This window comes from Trachypithecus francoisi, unplaced genomic scaffold, assembly GCF_009764315.1.
Source record: "Trachypithecus francoisi isolate TF-2019V2 unplaced genomic scaffold, Tfra_2.0 Lachesis_group15, whole genome shotgun sequence".
Lineage (NCBI taxonomy): Eukaryota > Metazoa > Chordata > Mammalia > Primates > Cercopithecidae > Trachypithecus > Trachypithecus francoisi.
Window position 1 is genome coordinate 111456159 of NW_022681460.1, and position 19104 is coordinate 111475262.

The window sequence follows — 19104 nt, forward strand, 5'->3', positions numbered from 1 at the left end:
GGCTCACTGCAGCCTCAACCTCCCTGGCTCAAGGGATCCTCCCACGTCAGGCCCATGAGACTGGGACCGTAAGTGTGCGCCATCATGCTCAGCTACTTTGTGTAGTTTTTGTAGAGATGGCGGGGTCCTGCTCTGTGGCCTAGGCTGGTCTTGAACTCCTGGGCTCGAGCGATTCTCCTGCCTTGGCCTCCCAAAGTGCTGGGATTACAGGCATGAGCCATGGCACCCAGCCAGACTTTGTTTCTGTCTACTTCTTTCTTTTTGTTCACGATCGTTTGGGAGGCTGAGGCGGGCGGATCCCGAGGTGTGGAGATCGAGACCATCCTGGCTAACACGGTGAAACCCCGTCTCTACTAAAAATACAAAAAATTAGCCGGGCATGGTGGCGGGCACCTGTAGTCCTAGCTACCCGGAAGGCTGAGGCAGGAGAATGGCGTGAACCGGGAGGCAGAGCTTGCAGTGAGCCGAGATCACACCACTGCACTCTAGCCTGGGAGACAGAGTGAGACTCCATCTCAAAAAAGAAAAAAATGTTTAAATCTCATAAACTTAAACATTCTTTGGAATGTGACGTAGCATATTCTTGCACAAAAATAGAAATTAAACTTTATTGTTTGTGTCTGTGTTTCATTACTAGGTTCTGTTTCCAAACATGAGTTCCAGGCTGAGACAAAGAAGCTTTTGGACGTCGTTGCCCGGTCCCTGTACTCAGAAAAAGAGGTGCATTCCCTGCTAATCTGCCCGATGCTAGCAAAGTTCCTTTTCACAAAGCTGTTTTTATGCCATTCTGGAGAATTGCCAGATAATATATTAGCTGTGAGAAAGCATTAAACTTTGGACAGGTCCCCATCTTAAGCTACTAGTGAGAGGAGTTTTACCAGAATCTGTTTTGGTTTTGTGAGTAAGTGTATCCAGATGGTTCTTTGGGCTGGATCAACTCTGGGAATTAGTTGAATTTTGCCAATAATTTTAAAAGTTCCCCAAATACAGGCCTGGTGCGGTGGCTCACGTCTGGGAACTCAGTTCTTGGGAGGCTGAAGCGGGAGGATCATTTGAGCCCAGGAGTTTGAGACCAGTCTAGGCAATACAGCAAGACTCCTCCTCTACAAAAAATTTAAAAAATTAGCCAGCTATAGGGGCACTGACCTGTGGTCACAGCTACTCAGGAGGCTGGGGTGGGAGGATGACTTGAGCCTGGCAGACTCTGGGGTTGCAGTGAACCATGATCGTGTTACTACATTGACCTGCACGACAGAGTGAGACCCTCTCTCCAGAAAAGAAAAAAGTCCCCCAGATCCTAGCATGCAGCTCTGCTGAAATCCATTTCTGTGGAGCTTTGGATGTGCTGAGGCCACTTTGCCCAGTGTGACTACCTGCAGGTCTTGGGGGCTTTGGCTGCCAGAGGAAGAAGATTCCCCAGTCCTGTGTGTATGGTGCAGGGAGGAGTTACTGAGGAAATTAAAATGCATCTGGGCCGGGCGCGGTGGCTCAAGCCTGTAATCCCAGCACTTTGGGAGGCCGAGACGGGCGGATTACGAGGTCAGGAGATCGAGACCATCCTGGCTAACACAGTGAAACCCCGTCTCTACTAAAAAATACAAAAATCTAGCCGGGCGAGGTGATGGGCGCCTGTAGTCCCAGCTACTCGGGAGGCTGAGGCAGGAGAATGGTGTAAACCCGGGAGGCGGAGCTTGCAGTGAGCTGAGATCCGGCCACTGCACTCCAGCCTGGGCGACAGAGGGAGACGCCGTCTCAAAAAAAAAAAAAAAAAAAAAAACGCATCTGGCTCCGGGTGCGGTGGCTCACACCTGTAGTCCTAGTACTTTAGGAGGCCAAGGTAGGAGGATTGCATGAGCCCAGGAGTTTGAGACGAGCCTAGGCAATGTGGTCAGACCCGGTCTCTGTTAAAAAAAACCCACAAAACTCATTTGGGGTGACAGGACAAGGAAAAAGAGAAAAATGAAGGCCACCATTGTTGACATGCTGATTATTGCTGGAAGGCAAAGGAGAATCTGGAAGAAAGGTAAAGCACCAAATTTCGAAGCTCAGAGGGGCTTCCAGGAGCTGTTTCCAGGTTTTGTACTAATGAGTGCTGCGTTCCTGCCTCCCAGCAACCTCCAGCTTCCGCTCAGATCAGCCGCTGCTTCCTGAGCTCTTGCGGACTTATTTTTTCTATTTTTATTTGTTTTGTTTTTTAGTTTTTTGGAAAAGGATCTGGCTCTGACGTCCAGGCTGGAGTGCAGTGGTATGATGTCAGCTCACTGCATCCTCCGCCTCCTGGGTTCAAGCCATCCTTCCTCCTCAGCCTCCCAAGTAGCTGGGACTACAGGCGCGCCACCGTGCCTGACTGATATTTGTATTTTTTGTAGAGACGGGGCTTTGCCATGTTGCCCAGACTGGTCTTGAAGTCCTGGGCTGAAGTGATCTGCCTGCTTCAGCCTCCCACAGTGCAGAGATCACAGGTGTGAGCCACCGCCCCTGGCCTCTTTCACTGACTTCAAATGGAAGGTCTGTTTGAGGTCAGGGTCCTTTTCAGCTCCTGAGGGACAGCTGGGCCCTGCGGCCTGTGTTTCTCGGGGTGTGGTAGACCTGGTGTTTGGTGGTCCTCACTAGATGAGATGAAGCCAGGGAACCTGTTTTTGTGGAGTAGGAGTGTATTCGTCCGTTTCCACACTGCTGATAAAGGCATGTCTGAGACTGGGCAATTTATGAAAGAAGGAGGTTTAGTTGGACTTACACCTCCATGTGGCTGGGGAAGCCTCACAGTCATGGTGTAAGGCAAGGAGGAGCAAGTCCCGTCTTACATGGATGGCAGCAGGCAAAGAGAGAATGAGCAAGATGCAAAGCAGAAACCCCAAATAAAACTGTCAGATCGGCCGGGCGCGGTGGCTCAAACCTGTAATCCCAGCACTTTGGGAGGCTGAGACGGGCGGATCATGAGGTCAGGAGATCGAGACCATCCTGGCTAACACGGTGAAACCCCGTCTCTACTAAAAAAAAAAAAAAAAACTAGCCGGGCGAGGTGGTGGGCGCCTGTAGTCCCAGCTACTCGGGAGGCTGAGGCAGGAGAATGGCGTAAACCCGGGAGGCGGAGCTTGCAGTGAGCTGAGATCTGGCCACTGCACTCCAGCCTGGGCGACAGAGTGAGACTCCGTCTCAACAAAAAAAAAAAAAAAAAAAAAAACTGTCAGATGTCGTGAGACTTACTCACTACCACGAGAACAGTACCGGGGAAACGGCTCCCATGATTCACTTATCTCCCACCGAATCCTGCCCACGACACGTGGGAATTATGGGAGTACAATTCAAGGTGCGATTTGGGTGGGGACACAGCCAGACCGTATCAAGGAGAAATGGATGTTTGAGTGATTTGCCGTCATCCTTGTGCAGGAGTTGGGAAAGAAGTTGTTCCTCGCGGCCGGGCGCGGTGGCTCAAGCCTGTAATCCCAGCACTTTGGGAGGCCGAAACGGGTGGATCACGAGGTCAGGAGATCGAGACCATCCTGGTCTACACGGTGAAACCCCGTCTCTACTAAAAAATACAAAAAACTAGCCGGGCGAGATGGCAGGCGCCTGTAGTCCCAGCTACTCGGGAGGCTGAGGCAGGAGAATGGTGTAAACCCGGGAGGCGGAGCTTGCAGTGAGCCGAGATCGTGCCACTGCACTCCAGCCTGGGCGACAGAGCGAGACTCCGTCTCAAAAAAAAAAAAAAAAGAAATTGTTCCTCGCAGGGCTCTTTTGTTTGTTTTTTTGAGACAGAGTCTCTCTGTCGCCCAGGCTGGAATGCAGTGGTGCTATCTTGGCTCACTGCAGCCTCCGCCTATTGGGTTCAAGCGATTCTCCTGCCTCAGCCTCCTGAGTAGCTGGGATTACGGCGTGTTCCATCACTCCCAACTAATTTTTATATTTTTAGTAGATACAGGGTTTTACCATGTTGGCCACGCTAGTCTTGAGCTGCTGACCTGAAGTGATCTGCCCGCTTCATCCTCCCAAAGTACCAGGATTACAAGCGTGAGCCACTGTACCCAGCCAGAGGGCTCTTCTTAAAGTTTTAATTAACAGGTAGACACATAACTTCAGGCTTGATTAAAAATCCTAAAAAGGGCCAGGCACCGTGGCTCACGTCTGTAATCCCAACACTTTGGGAGGCTGAGGCACAAGGATCACTTGAGCCTAGGAGATCAAGACCAGCCTGGGCACCATAACAAGACCCTGTGTCTGTACACATTTTAAAACAATTAGCTGGGTATGGTGGTGCGTGCCTGTGGTCCCAGCTACTTAGGAGGCTGGGGTGGAAGGATTGCTTGGGTCCAGGAGGTTGAGGCTGCAATAAGCCGTGATTGCAGCCTCCAGCCTGGGTGACAGAGCGAGACTGTCTAAACAAATCCTGAAGGGAAAGATCAGTAGAAGTTAGCACCTTTAGTCACTTTGTGACCAGCCCAGAGGAGCTGCCTTTGACTAAAGCAGATACGCTTTATGCTTTGAGAACTGAATATTCTGTGACTGTTCTCTACCTTTTAACAGTTATTGGAAGTGCAGCTGACCAGATAGATCCTGCAGGATGAGTGTCCTTCATTGTCTGCGCCTCCCGATTCTATTCCTGTAGGTGTTTATACGGGAGCTGATCTCCAATGCCAGCGATGCCTTGGAAAAACTGCGTCACAAACTGGTATCTGACGGCCAAGCACTGCCAGAAATGGAGATTCACTTGCAGACTGATGCCGAGAAAGGAACCATCACCATCCAGGTACCTCCCTCAGTGTCGAGGCATGTGGGTGGGCCCAGCCATGCAGCAGGGACAGCACCTGCCTTCTAGTGATGTCACTGGGGTCCCAGGGATGTACTGGCCGTCCGTACCACCAAGATAACTCTGGCTATAATTTATTGTTACAGTAGTACTCATTCATTATAGAAAATTTTGGAAAAGCAGGTATAAGCAGAAAAGAAAATTCGAAATCACCCCGTCATCCAGTGACAACTACTGGTAACATTTTAGCATATGGCCACACAGGGTTTTGGTGTATGCAGTTATTAACATATCTAAACTTATCTTATTTTTACTGTACTCTTTTCATATTTTTAACTGTGTTTTCCCCTCAAAATGCAGATGAAGCAGTGCTGTGACTGCTGCTCTATGCTCGTGGAAATTTTAAGGCTGAAAAGTTAGGCCAAAGAGGGTCAGGTGGGCGCCCTGAGAGACATTGCATCCCAAGACAGCTGCCTTAGGACCTTTCGTCCCAGGGTCACGGCATCATTGGGGGGTGTCTATCTCTGTGGAGAGGTGGACAGACAGGCTTCGGTGGGTTCTCAGTATCCCCTTTGAGGGTGCTGGCTTGCTCTGAAGGTCTTGTCAGATGAATGAATGCAGGCACGTGTGAATGAATGCACTTGTGAAGGGACAGCTGTTTTAATTGAAAGAGGGGTTTTTAGGGCCGGGCGCGGTGGCTCAAGCCTGTAATCCCAGCACTTTGGGAGGCCGAGACGGGCGGATCACGAGGTCAGGAGATCGAGACCATCCTGGCTAACACGGTGAAACCCCGTCTCTATTAAAATATACAAAAAATTAGCCGGGCGAGATGGCGGGCGCCTGTAGTCCCAGCTACTCGGGAGGCTGAGGCGAGAGAATGGCGTAAACCCGGGAGGCGGAGCTTGGCAGTGAGCTGAGATCCGCCACTGCACTCCAGCCTGGGCGACAGAGCGAGACTCCGTCTCAAAAAAAAAAAAAAAAAGAAAGAGGGGTTTTTGTGAGGTGTCGGCTTTATGTACTCCCTCTCGGGTTTAGAGAATCCAGACTGAGCCCTGTGGTATGTGCCAGCTGTTTGTCATAGCCCTTGGTCATAAGGATTGGGTGGGGAGTGATTTCTTCTCTCCCTGCCTTCGTTGAGCTGGCCTGGCTGTGGAATGGGCCCTGTGGGCAGGGCTGGGGCACAGGGCTGGGATGTGCTGCTGGGGCGCCCTGCACTTCCCTCCTGTTTTCAGCACAGAGGTTCCTTGCAGGTGATTGAAAATGCATGTGCTGGCCGGGCGCAGTGGCTCAAGCCTGTAATCCCAGCACTTTGGGAGGCCGGGACGGGCGGATCACGAGGTCAGGAGATGGAGACCATCCTGGCTAACCCGGTGAAACTCCGTCTCTACTAAAAAATAAAAAATACAAAAAACTAGCTGGGCGAGGTGGCGGGCGCCTGTAGTCCCAGCCAGTCAGGAGGCTGAGGCAGGAGAATGGCGTAAACCCGGGAGGCGGAGCTTACAGTGAGCAGAGATCCGGGGAGGCGGAGCTTGCAGTGAGCTGAGATCCGGCCACTGCACTCCAGCCTGGGTGACAGAGCGAGACTCCATCTCAAAAAAAAAAAAAAAAAAGAAGAAAATAGATGTGCTGGGGCAAGGGGTCATGGGGATGTGATTCGTGGTCTTCAGCAGAGGGAACTGTCCTATGTGCTAGTACTTCCTGGTACCAAGACTGTTTATGTTATAAGAATGATTTTTGGTTTTGTCTTTTGTCGTCTTTTTTCTGAAAGAACAGTTCTTGATTTACAGAAAATTTGAGCAGATAATTTAGAGTTCCATTATATCCTTTGGCACCCAATTTTTCTATTCTCAACACCTGATGTGAGCATGGTCCATTTATTGATTGATTGATTGATTTTTGGAGACAGAGTGTTGCTGTGTCGCCCAGGCTGGAGTGCAGTGGTGTGATCTCAGCTCACTGCAACCTCTGCCTCCCAGGTTCAAGCAACTCTCGTGCCTCAGCCTCCTGAGTAGCTGGGATTACAGACGTGCGCCACGATGCCCAACTAATTTTTGTATTTTTAGTAGAGATGGGGTTTCCCCATGTTGGCCAGGCTGGGTGAACTCCTCCCCTCAAGTGATCTCCCGCCTTGGCCTCCCAAGTGTTAGATTACAGGAATGAGCCACCCTACCTGGCCCATATATTACAATTAAGTAATAGCGATACATTATTCGTACCTAAAGTTTTAGGAAAGGAAGAGTTCTTGTGGGGTCTCAGAGATATCATGCCATTCCGTCTCTTCTACTGATAGCTACATTGCTTTTTGTTATTTTTAGGGGATTTTTTAGGGAATAAAATATGAAGCCTTAATTTATCACTCTCTAGCTTGAATTAATATTTAACACTTCAATGTAAGAATCTTACAACAGTATCTTTCCAGTGGCAGAATCGTGTTTTTCTTTTGATGTCAAATATTTTATGTATATACCTATTGTAAGCCCTCACAAATTCCTTTTTATTTTTAGTTTTTTGAGACAGAGTCTTACTTTATTGCCCAGACTGGAGTGCAGTGGTATGATCTCACCTCACTGCAGCCTCAGCCTCCCGGGTGCAAGTCTTTCTCCCACCTTAGCCTCCCAAGTTGCTGGGTTTACAGACACATGCCACCACACCTGGCTAATTTTTGCATGTTTAGTAGAGATGGGGTTTCACCATGCTGGTCATGCTGGTCTCGAACTCCTGACCCCAAGTGGTCCACCTGTCTCGGCCTCCCAAAGTGCTGGGATTACAGGCATGAGCCACTGCCCCCGGTCTCACCATTTCCTTTTAAAATCACATCGTGCGGGTCGCCTGGCAACAGATGATTTCTGTCTACATCTGAAAAATCTGTATTTTTTTTTTTAAAGTAAATATTTTAGAACAGATTTAAATTCTCAGAAAAATTTTAAAGATTGTACAGCGTTGCCATCTACTCCAACACCAGCCTCCCTTATGATTGAAATCTTATGGCCGGGCGCGGCGGCTCAGGCCTGTAATCCCAGCGCTTTGAGAGGCCAGGGCGGGCGGATCACCTGAGGTTGGGAGTTCAAGACCAGCCTGGCCAACATGGTGAAACCCTGTCTCTACTAAAAATACAAAAATTAGCAGGGTGTGGTGGTGGGCACCTGTAATCCCAGCTGCTCAGGAGGCTGAGGCAGGACAATCGCTTGAACCTGGAAGGTGGAGGTTGTGGTGAGCTGAGATCGTGCCGTTGCACTCTAGCCTGGGCAGCAAGAGTGAACCTCGTCTCTCAAAAAAAAAAAAAAAAAAAAAATATTATGTTAGTATATTAGATTGGTTACAGTTAATCAACCGGTATTGATATATTATTCTTAATGCAAATCTGTTCAGATTTCCTTAGTTTTTACCTCATGTCTTTTTCTCTCCCAGCATCCCACATGACATTTAGTTGTCCTGTCCCCTTAGGCTCCTCTTGGCTGTGACAGTTTCTCAGACTTTCCTTGTTTTTGATGACCTGGAGGATTTTGTTTGTTTGTTTTTTTGGTGGGGGACGGGGTTTTGTTCTTGTTGCTTAGGCTAGAGTGCAGTGGCGTGATCTCAGCTCACTGCAACTTCCGTCTCCCGGGTGCAAGCGATTCTCTTGCCTTCATCCTCTTGAGTAGCTGGAATTACAGGCATGCACCACGATGCCTGGCTAATTTTGTATTTTTAGTAGAGACAAGGTTTCTCCATGTTGGTCAGACTGGTCTTAAACTCCCGGCCTCGGGTGATCTGCCCGTCTTGGCCTCCCAAAGTGCTGGGATTATAGGCATAAGCCACCGTGCCCAGCCTGACCTGGAAGGTTTTTTGTTTGTTTTGAGTTAGGATCTTCCTCTCTCTCCAGGTTGGGGTGCAGTGGTGCTATCAGGGTTTGCTGCAGCCTTGACCACCTGGGCTCAAGTGATCTACCACCTCAGCCTCCTGTAGGTAGGGCCACAGGCATATGCCACCATGCCCAGCTAACTTTAAAAAAATTATTTTTTTGGCCGAGTGTGGTGGCCCACGCCTCTGATCCTAGCACTTTGGGAGGCCATGGTGGGCAGATTGCCTGAGCTTACGAGTTCGAGACCAGCCTGGGCAACATGGTCTCTGCTAAAAATACAAAAGAAATTAGCTGGGTGTGGCAGCGTGTGCCTGTAGTCCCAGCTACTCAGGAGGCCGAGGCAGGAGAATTGCTTGAACTTGGGAGGCAGAAGTTGCAGTGAGCGGAGATCATACCCCTGCACTCCAGCACTCCAGCCTGCATGACAGAGCAAGATATATTTTTTTTTTTTTTTGTAGGCATAGGGTCTTGCTTTGTGGGCCAGCCTGGTCTCAAATACCTGGGCTCAAGTGATTTTTCCACCTTGACCTTCCACAGTGCTGGGATAATAAATGTGACCTGTTGTGTCCAGCCCTATGTTTTCTTCTAGCGGTTTTATAGCTTTAGCTCTTACATTTAGATCTTTGATCCATTTCAAGTTAATTTTGTGTATGGTGTGAGGTAGGGGTTGAGGTTTATGTTTTGTTTATGAGTGTACAGTTGTTTCAGTACTGTCTGTTAATAGATCTATCATCCCCCATTGAATTATCTTGGAATCTTTGTTAAAAATCAAGTAATACACTCTCTGTGCAGTGCTGTTTCTGTGCTCTGTTTGGTTCTTTGATCTGTGTGTTGATCCTTAAATGCCCACATCACACTGCCTTAATTATTGTAGCTTTATAGGAAGTCTTAAAATTAAGTATTTTAAATTCTCTAACTTTGTTCTTCAAAATATTTTGAAAATATTCTAGGTTCTTTGTATTTCCACATACATTTTAGAATCAGCTTGTCATTTTCTACAAAACCTGTAAGGATTTAGATTGGGATTGCAGTGCAGATCAGTTTGGGAAAAAATAAAAATAATTGAAAATAGGAGCTATTAGTTGCATTTTCTCCTTTACCTTGGTCTGACATTAACCTTTGCCTTAAGGACTCTATTTAAGCTTCTGATGTATTAAAGTAAACACTTAAATGAAGATTATATTTAATGACTGATGTCAACTAGATATTAATTTTAAGTAGTTTTTTATTCATAATTATTACATGATCTACAATAAATGAATCAGGCTGGATTTTGGACTATTCATACCAGCACCTCAGAAATAATTGCCCAGAAGCCTTTTGGTGCCATGTTTCTTGTTGGCTGCTGGGGCCCATGGAACATGCACACATGTGTGCACTGCAGTAACTGGTGGTGATGTGGTTTTGGCACCCATTCTGCCTGTGCTGCCTATAATGGGAAGGCTGACAGCTGGCCAGTCTCCCCGGCCTGCTGCTTGCTGTGGGTTATTTGCTGAGTAGCACTGACCACCCCCGCTGTGCCAATGGAGACAGCACTGCTGCCCGGTGCTAGTGGGCTCCCATGGCCCCTGCGGGCTGTCCTGGAGAGGAAGCCTTTAGAAAGGAACTTCCTAGAAGGAAGTTCAGAAAACTGCTTCTGAGGGCCTTTGTCCCAATTCATAGATGTGGAGGCTTGGAGCGAACTCTTTTATTTAAGGTGGTCTGCACATCGTAGCAGAGCAAGCTGGGGCTGTGGCTGTGTTATGGGCATGTTGAGCAAGGAACTCCAGATGGGAGTCTGACCGGGCTTTGAGGAAGGAGGAGGCCATGGTCAGTAAGGCCTTGTGTGTTCACCGGCGCATTGGTCTGTGTTGTGATTCAGGCTGCTATAGCAGAATACCTTAGACTGGGGAATTTATAAACAACAGAACCATATTGCTCACAGTTCTAGAGGCTGGGAAGTCCAAGAGCAAGGGGCCAGCAGACTGGGTGTCTGGCGAGGGCCCTTTGTCTCAGGCAGTGCCTCTTGCATCTTCACACAGAAGGTGGAAGGGACCGACAAGCTCCCTCAACCTTGTTTTCTAAGGGCCCTACTCCCATTCATGAGAGTGGAGCCCTTATGACTTGATCACCTCCCCAAGGCCCCAGTCCCAGAGCCATCCCCTTGGGAGTTAGGTCTTAACATATGGATTTGGGTGACATCGGCACTCAGACCAGAGCAGCTGCAACAGGATAAGCCAGATCAAGGCTCCCACGCGAGGGCTGCGCCTTCCTGCAGGAGAGGCATCCGTGCCCGCTCTCCCATGGTGGTAGGGTGGGTGCGGGGGCCGCGCACAGAGCTGCGCGGTCTCCTCAGTCAGATCATTCTGCTGGATTGAGAGAGCCACCAGAGGAGGGGACCGCTGTTCCCCAGAACCACAGCCAGGGAGAAGGCGGGGGGCCACATCTTGATGACGGGAGAGCTGTGCTTTCCTCCTAATTGCTGGCATCATATTTTCTTTTCAGGATGGTTTTTAACAAACAAAGCAACTTTCTGCTGTCCCTTCCTGTTTTCTCTGGTGAGGCCGGGCTGCTATGACTAGCATTAGTCTTTTCTGTTTTTCTTTTCTTTTCTTTTTTTGTTTTCTTGAGATGGAGTCTCGTTCTGTCACCCAGGCTGGAGTGCAGTGGCACAATCTCAGTTCACTGCAGTGTCTGCCTCCTGGGTTCACTGGGTTCAAGTGATTCTCCTGCCTCAGACTCTGAGCAGCCGGGACCACAGGTGCTCGCCATCATGCCTGACTAAATGTTTTTTTTTTTAGTAGAGATGGGGTTTTACCGTGTTGGCTAGGCTGATCTTGAACTCCTGGCCTCAAGTGATCCGCTTGCCTTGGCCTCCCAAATGCTGGGATTACAGGCATGAGCCACTGTGCTTGGCCCCTAGAATTAGTCTTTTCTGATGAGCATCTAGTGCTACCTGGCTGGGCCCTGTCTGGCCAATGTCATTGACACCATTTGAGCCCCTGGGGCTGCTGGTGCACCTGTTCCCCAGGTGCTGGGGGCTTGGCGCTTAGCGTGTCTCTCTCCTCAGGATACTGGTATCGGGATGACACAGGAAGAGCTGGTGTCCAACCTGGGGACTATCGCCAGATCAGGGTCAAAGGTAAGCGTGGGCCCCCCGCACGGCCTACCCCTTCCCGTCAGGGTGCAAGGATCCCTCCAGTAGGGGTGGCCCTGGGTGCCAGATTAAGTAACAACATTGTTAGTTGCATGCCACGCAGTGGGCATTGTGGGAACACCTCATGACATGACAGCCATCCCTCAGTATCTGGGGGTTGGGGTTGGTTCCAGGTTCCTCTTTGCATACCAAAGTCTGCAGATGCTCCAGTCCTGGATTAAAGTGGTGCCATATTTTGTAGACATATCTTTCTGTATGCTTTAAATGATCTCTAGATGACTTATAATACCTGATACAACGTAAATGCTATATATAGATATAACATAGTTTTGTTTTTTATACTACTTTTTATCATTGTGTTATTTTTTATTTTTTTCTGAGTATTTTTGATCCTTGGCTGGTTGAATCTGTAAATGTGGAACCCTGGAGATGAGGACCGACTGTATTGGCTCACTGCAACCTCTGCCTCCCAGTTCAAGCAATTCTCCTGCCTCAGCCTCCCAAGTAGCTGGGATTACAGGCGCGTGCCACCATGCCTGCCCAATTTTTTGTATCTTCAGTAGAGACAGGGTTTCACTATGTTGGCCAGGCTGGTCTTGAACTCCTGACGTCGTGATCCACCCATCTTGGCCTCCCAAAGTGCTGGGGTTACAGGCGTGAGCCACTGCGCCCGACCTAGTGTTCTCATTTTATACATGAGGAGATTGAAGTCAGTGCTTTGCCCATAGTTGGAAAAGGGTGAGAGCTGGAGCTTCCCAGGCTGTTGGTCTGCGTCCAAATGTGTTGTTCTGCCTCACGACACTTTTCTGCAAAGTCGATTGCCTGAGCGTCGTGGGCTTGATGCAGAGAGGGTCAGAGGGATCAGTCTCCTCTCACACAGTGCCATGCATGAGAACAGGCTTAGGATGCGATGTCTGTGGGTTTGATGGTTCTGGTCAGAACTGCTCTGTGGGTCTGGGCGTGGTGACATGCGCCTGAAATCACACCTACTCAGGAGGCTGAGGCTGGAGGATCGCCTGGGCCCAGGAGTTCAAGGTTGCAGTGAGCTATGATTGCACCACTGTGATCCAGCCTGGGCAACAGAGCAAGATCCTGACTGAAAAAGAAAGAGAGAAAGGGGGAAAGGAAGGAAAGGGAAACTGCTTTGTAGGGACAAGTCAGCCCTTAGGTCTAGGGTGTCGTTTGGCTGCTGGTGTGACTTGCAGGCTGCAAAGGGAAGACAGGTGTGGGCGGTCAGGGTTTCCTTAACAATGTCTGTGCCAAACTAGGACAAAGGTGGGTGGCCTTGGGTCACTGCGGTGCCCTCCTTACTGGCTGAGTGCTTTTCTGCCTACTTGTTGTTAGCCTGAGTGCTGCCCATGTGGCACTTGGTACCAGCTCCTTGAAAATAGAGCAGTTGTTGATCCAAAGTAATTCACAGAAATTTCTACATTTATTTATTTATTCATTTATTCGTTGATCTGCTTATTCATTCAGAGACAGGGTCTCACTCTGTTTCCTAGTCCGGAGTTCAGTGGTGCAATCACAGCTCACTACAACCTTGAACTCCTGGGCTCAAGCAGTCCTCCCGCCCCAGCCTCCTGAGTAGCTGGGACTACAGGCATGTGTCACTATACCCAGCTAATTTTGTATTTTTTTTTAGAGACAGGGGTCTTGCTTTGTTGCCCAGGCTGGTCTCAGACTCCTGGCCTCAAGCAGTCCTCCTGCCTCAGCCTCCCAGAATGCTATGATTACAGGCTTGAGCCGCTGCATTCAGCCAGAAATTTCTACTTTAAAAAAACTACCTGGCCAGGTGCTTTGGCTCATGCCTGTAATCCTAGAACTTTGGGAGGCCGAGTTCGGTGGATCACCTGAGGTCAGGAGTTCATGACCAGTCTGGCCAACATGGTGAAACCCTGTTTCTACTAAAAATACAAAAAATTAGATGGGCATGGTGGGAGGTGTAATCTCAGCTACTTGGGAGGCTGAGGCAGGAGAACCACTTGATCCTAGGAGGCGGAGGTTGTGGTGAGCCGAGATCGCGCCATTGCTCTCCAGCCTGGGCAACAAGAGTGAAACTCCATCCCAAAAAAAAAAAAAAAAAATTACTGGGCCAAGCACTGCGGCTCACGCCTGTAATCCTAGCACTTTGGGAGGCCGAGCAGGATGATCACCTGAGGTCAGGAGTTTGAGACCAGCCTGACCAACAGGGTGAAATCCCATCTCTACTAAAAATACAAAATTTAGCTGGGCGTGGTGGTGGGCACCTGTAATCCCAGCTACTCGGGAGGCTGAGGCAGCAGAATCACTTGAACCTGGCAGGCAGAGGTTGCATTGAGCCGAGATCGCACCACTGCACTCCAGCCTGAGTGACAGAGCAAGACTCCATCTCAAAAACAAAACCGAAAACAAACAACCCCCCCCAAAAAAAAAAACCTACCATAACTGACTTTATCCGCCATGTTACGTTTTTTGTTGTATTTCTCTCAAGGTTGGTCTGCTGTCCTGTGTGGCGGCCACCAGCTGCATGTGGCAGTTTAAATGTAAATGCATTAAAATGAAATAAAAGTGGGCATCGAGCTCTTCAGCTGTACAGGCCACATTCCAGGTGCTCGGCAGGCTGTCCAAGTGCACCTGGCAGATGCAGAACGTTCCCATCATCGGAGAAAGTTCCATCAGACAGCATGGGCCAGGGCAGTGGGCGTGTGCATTTTACTTGATTTTTGGTCTTAGGATCTTTGGCAATGTTATAGTAGAAAAATTAAGTGCTGTACGGTGCTTACAGACACATGTGCGTGATTTCCACTGTTTTCCCACAAAGTATAGTCTCCAGGAGACTTGAATCTGGAAGCCAGTTTGGAGGCTCTCCTCACTCCTGGCCTTCCTGTGGAAGGAGCTTATTCAAGGGAGGGAGCTTATTCAGGCTGCTCTTTCTCCACTCCAGGTGTGACCTGCAGGCCTCCACCTGTCTGGGACAGGCAGGACTACGGGCTTTGGGAATCAAATGGAATATACACTTGTCCCACTGCTGCCAGCTGGTTGTCCTAGGGCCAGTGTGTCACCTCTCTGTGACGTAGCTCTTCATGTGTAGAATGGGGTGGAAAAGTACTCGGTGTGGTTGTTTTAAGGATGAAGAGGTCTTAGCGGTGCTGGCAGAACAGCCGCGGTGTCGTGAGTGTCTGCTCTGTGGAGGGGAGTCTGCCTCTCTAACTGGCCTCTGCCCCGCAGGCCTTCCTGGACACGCTGCAGAACCAGGCTGAGGCCAGCAGCAAGATCATCGGCCAGTTTGGAGTGGGTTTCTACTCAGCTTTCATGGTGGCCGACAGAGTGGAGGTCTATTCCCGCTCGGCAGCCCCGGGGAGCCCGGGTTACCGGTGGCTTTCAGATGGGTGAGTGACGAATGTCGCCTGACAGGCAGCTCAAAGCTGAGCTGGAGCCCTTAGCATGGAGTTTGGAAAGGGTTGGACTCAGAAAACACACACAGGCATTTTCTGGGCTTTTTTTTTTTTTTTTTTTTTGAGATGGAGTCTCGCTCTGTTTCCCAGGCTGGAGTGCAGTGGCGCAGTTTCTGCTCACTGCAAGCTCCGTCTCCCGGGTTCCTGCCTCAGCCTCCTGAGTAGCTGGGATTACAGGCATGCGCCACCACGCCTAGCTAATTTTGTGTTATTAGTAGGGACGGGGTTTCTCCATGTTGGTTAGGCTGGTCTTGAACCCCCAACCTCAGGTGATCCGCCTGCCTTGGCCTCCCAAAGTGCTGGGATTACAGGCGTGATCCACCGTACCTGGCCACAAAATGCACACAGGCATTTTCTGGGCTTTTTATGTAAAATCTGACTCTCCCACTTTGGGGAGTCAGTGACTTTTGTGGCTCCAAGTGACCCATGGCACCTGTCTGGTCCCATGTGCTTGGTCACCACCACTGTGCTTGGGAAGGCAGGCCTGGCCCACACTGAGCTCCTTCCTCAGTGGCTGGACTGCAGGACTGGCCTCTCGCCCGGTGGCCCCTCTACAGCCTCCTGTGTCCGACCTTCTGCACGAGCTCATTCTGCTTCCTGCCGGCCCTGGCAGTTCCTGGCTTTGCCTCCCCAGCCCACCTCTGCCTCTGTAGGGTGAGGAGCCTGCTGGGGGCTTTTTTTCTTTTTTTCTTTTGGGACAGTTTTACTCTTGTTGCCCAGGCTGGTGTGCAATGGCACAATCTTGGCTCACTGCAATCTCCGCCTCCCAGGTTCAAGCAGTTCTCCTGCCTCAGCCTCCACCCCCAGCTCCGGGGGCTTTTTAGCGGGTGAGCCGCTTCCAGCCAGCCGAGGTGTCCTCACTCCATGATGCCATTTCTGTTCCACAGTGTGTGCCGTGTGCTCAGCTTGACTCCCCACTCTCCCAAAACTAACTTGCCTGTTTAATTCCATGAGAGCAGGGCTCAGAGTAAACTTGGGTCAAGGCATCAACACGACCCTGCTGGGGGGTTCCCGCTCCTGTGCTTCTGAGATGGCTTTCTGTTCTTCTTAGGGGGTGCCTGGCCCCCGGCCTTTGTTTCTGCCCCTGGGCAACCGGCAGCTGATTTGGAGCTGGGCCATGCTCCCGCAGTGCCCCAGGGCTGCTTTCGGGGTAAGCCCAGGGGCTTCTTCCAAGCCCAGGGTAGGTGGAGGACCCCCGGCCCACCACCCAAGGGAACCAGAACTCTGCCGCCCGCCACAGGGTCATCATTCCTGATGGGCATTTGATGGCCTGAGTGGTGCCCTGGGGTCAGAAATGGGGTATTTGAGGTTGTTGTGTGTTGGTTTGGGCTCTGCCTGTGAAACCCTAGGGAACTGCTGGAGTCCTATGCAGGGTGTATCCCAGTGTCTCATCCACCTGGCTTTTCCTTTCCTTGCCTGCCTTAGCTCTGGAGTGTTTGAAATCGCCGAAGCTTCAGGAGTTAGAACCGGGACAAAAATCATCATCCACCTGAAATCCGACTGCAGGGAGTTTGCCAGCGAGGCCCGGGTGCGAGGTGAGCGGGAGCTTTGGCCCAGGCTCACTCCGGGATCCATGTGTGGCCTGGAGGCCACCAGGTCAGCAGGCATTTTCCTGGGTTCTGCCTGCATGAAGGGTGTACAGGAAGAGCCACGAAGGACCGAGCTGCTGTAGAACTGGGAGGGGCTGCCCGCCAGGGCTGCGTAGCACTGAGTTCCTGCTGGTTCTGTGTGCTGGGACTGGGAGGAAGCCAGCTTGGCTGAGGCAGGCCTCATTCTCCTTCCTCTGCATAGCCCTGGCCTTTAGCGCCCTGGGGGTTTGGCGCAGTCCTGTCCCAGGATGTGGGTGCAGCCTTCCCTGTATGTGTCCTGCTGGATGTTCAGGGAGGCCCTGAGTGACCCCCAGGAGTCAGCCCAGAAAGCCATGTTCCAGCCACGAGCTGGCATTGCAGTCTCGCAGCCGCTGGGGCCTCCACAGATCTGGTTCTCACTTGGGCTCTGCTGCTGCCCCCATGAGACTGGCGGGAGGACAGGTGTCCCCATGTGCCCCATTTCTGTACCTGTGAAGTGGGCACAGCATGGAGGACCCTTCCCAGCAGGCTGGCGCTCACCCTGGAGCTGCTGCAAAGCTTGCGTTTCCACCAGCATTGTAGATGCAGTGTGGTTTTTCTTCTGTGCCTTCCAGATGTGGTAGCGAAGTACAGCAACTTCGTCAGCTTCCCCTTGTACCTGAACGGAAGGCGGAAGAACACTTTGCAGGTGGGCCCCGAGCTCCTCCACGGGCTGCTCAGCCATGGAGACGAAGCTGTACATTTCAGGGCAGCGGGGAAGAGATGAGCCCGGGGCTTGCGGCCCAGAGTCACAGGGCGAGCTGCTCTGTGGAGATGAGTCCTGGGTGTGGGGATGAGGCAGGGCCCAGTTCCACCACAGCCCACGCCTGTGTACCGGGCAGCCGGGGTCAGGAGTCAGTGTTCACTGAGGCGCGCCGCCCATCCCAGCTGGGTCACCACGTTAGTGTGCAGCCGTGGTGTTCAGTGCAGCCACAGGGCTATGCAGTCACCCCACATCAATTCCAGAACATCCCATCACCCCAAAAAGCAGCCCTTTCCCCACCACCCCTCCCCAAGCCCCTGCAGCCACGGTCTCCTTTCTTTCCGTTGGGCTGCTTGTTCCAGACATTTCTTCTGGATGGAGTCATGCGGCATGCTGTCCTCAGTGACTGACTCCCCTCCTCGCGGTTCAGCTGTGGTGCAGCGTGGGTCATCCTCGCTCTCACGGCCTTCACCATATTCGTCAGCTCGCCCCTGCTGGGCAGCGTTGTCCTCTCCCACAGGCCCCCTCAGGGCCCGACCGGTCCATCTGACATGTCGTCCTGAGGTGCCCCAGAGCCTTGTGTGTCTCACCTGCAGTTCCCAGCACAGCCACTGGTGGGGCTGGAGAGGGGTCTACACCTGAGACCACCGTCCGTCTGTCCCAGGAACCTGTCTAGGGACAGGCGCTGCACTGGCTCAGGCCTGCACGGTGGTGGGGAAGACGTGCGTGGTAAACACGACGCCCTCCCCGCCGATCTCTGCTTCCAGGCCATCTGGATGATGGACCCCAAGGACATCAGCGAGTGGCAGCATGAGGAGTTCTACCGCTACATTGCGCAGGCTTACGACAAGCCCCGCTACACCCTGCACTATAAGACAGATGCGCCGCTCAACATCCGCAGCCTCTTCTACGTGCCGGATACGGTGAGCTGCTGCGGCAGGCCCACGGCCCTCGGAGAACTCTGTTTTGTCCCCCTGTGACATCAGCTCTGCAGATGTCACATGATTAACGTGGCCGCGTGAGGGCATAAAAAACAGGTAGTGCTGGGTGCGGTGGCTCACGCCTGTCATCCCAGCACTTTGGGAGGCTGAGGAGGGTGGATCACCCGCGCGCAGGAGTTGCAGATCAGCCTGGCCAACATAGTGAGACCTCATCGCTGATCAAAAAAGAAAGAACAGATGTCTCTGGGTGGGTGACCACAGATGTTTCTTCTCTCATGGGTCACACATGGCGCGGGAAGGATTGATGGGCGTCTCAGTGCAGGCTGGGGTGGGGGCTTGTGGACTGGGGCCTGCCTGCATCACCTGCTGTGGAGCAGTGGATGCTGTCCTGCCCGGCGCTCCGGGAAGGGCCTGTGGTCTGCTGCTCTGTGGGCCTCTCTGTGTGCTTCCTCAACACCCTCCAACTCCCCTGCTTTCCTTGACCACACTGAAGTGCCCACAGATCCTGCCGTAAGGGGACCTATTGGGGGCTGAGAGCCAGCCTGTCCCGCCCCTAGGCTTTCCTGTCCTTGTCTGCCTGGAACTCTCGTAATGTCCCGCACAGTTGGCATCCGTCTCGGAAAGAGCCGCCCAGGTGTGGCCGCCAGGGGCTTGTTAGAGTCTCAGGCCCCACCCAGGGCTCCTGCGTGGGAGCC

The 19104-nt window shown here is 51.5% G+C and overlaps 1 protein-coding gene across 1 annotated transcript in view; it reads left to right on the forward strand.

The window, feature by feature from the left end:
• TRAP1 (TNF receptor associated protein 1) overlaps positions 1–19104 on the forward strand; it is a 71726-nt gene that overhangs the window by 34681 nt on the left and 17941 nt on the right. Inside the window, exons 3-9 of the mRNA XM_033235919.1 lie at positions 638–720; positions 4607–4747; positions 11638–11709; positions 14932–15092; positions 16584–16693; positions 17341–17414; positions 18236–18391. Of these exons, the coding sequence (XP_033091810.1) occupies positions 638–720; positions 4607–4747; positions 11638–11709; positions 14932–15092; positions 16584–16693; positions 17341–17414; positions 18236–18391 (797 nt within the window). The remainder of the gene's footprint in view (positions 1–637; positions 721–4606; positions 4748–11637; positions 11710–14931; positions 15093–16583; positions 16694–17340; positions 17415–18235; positions 18392–19104) is intronic.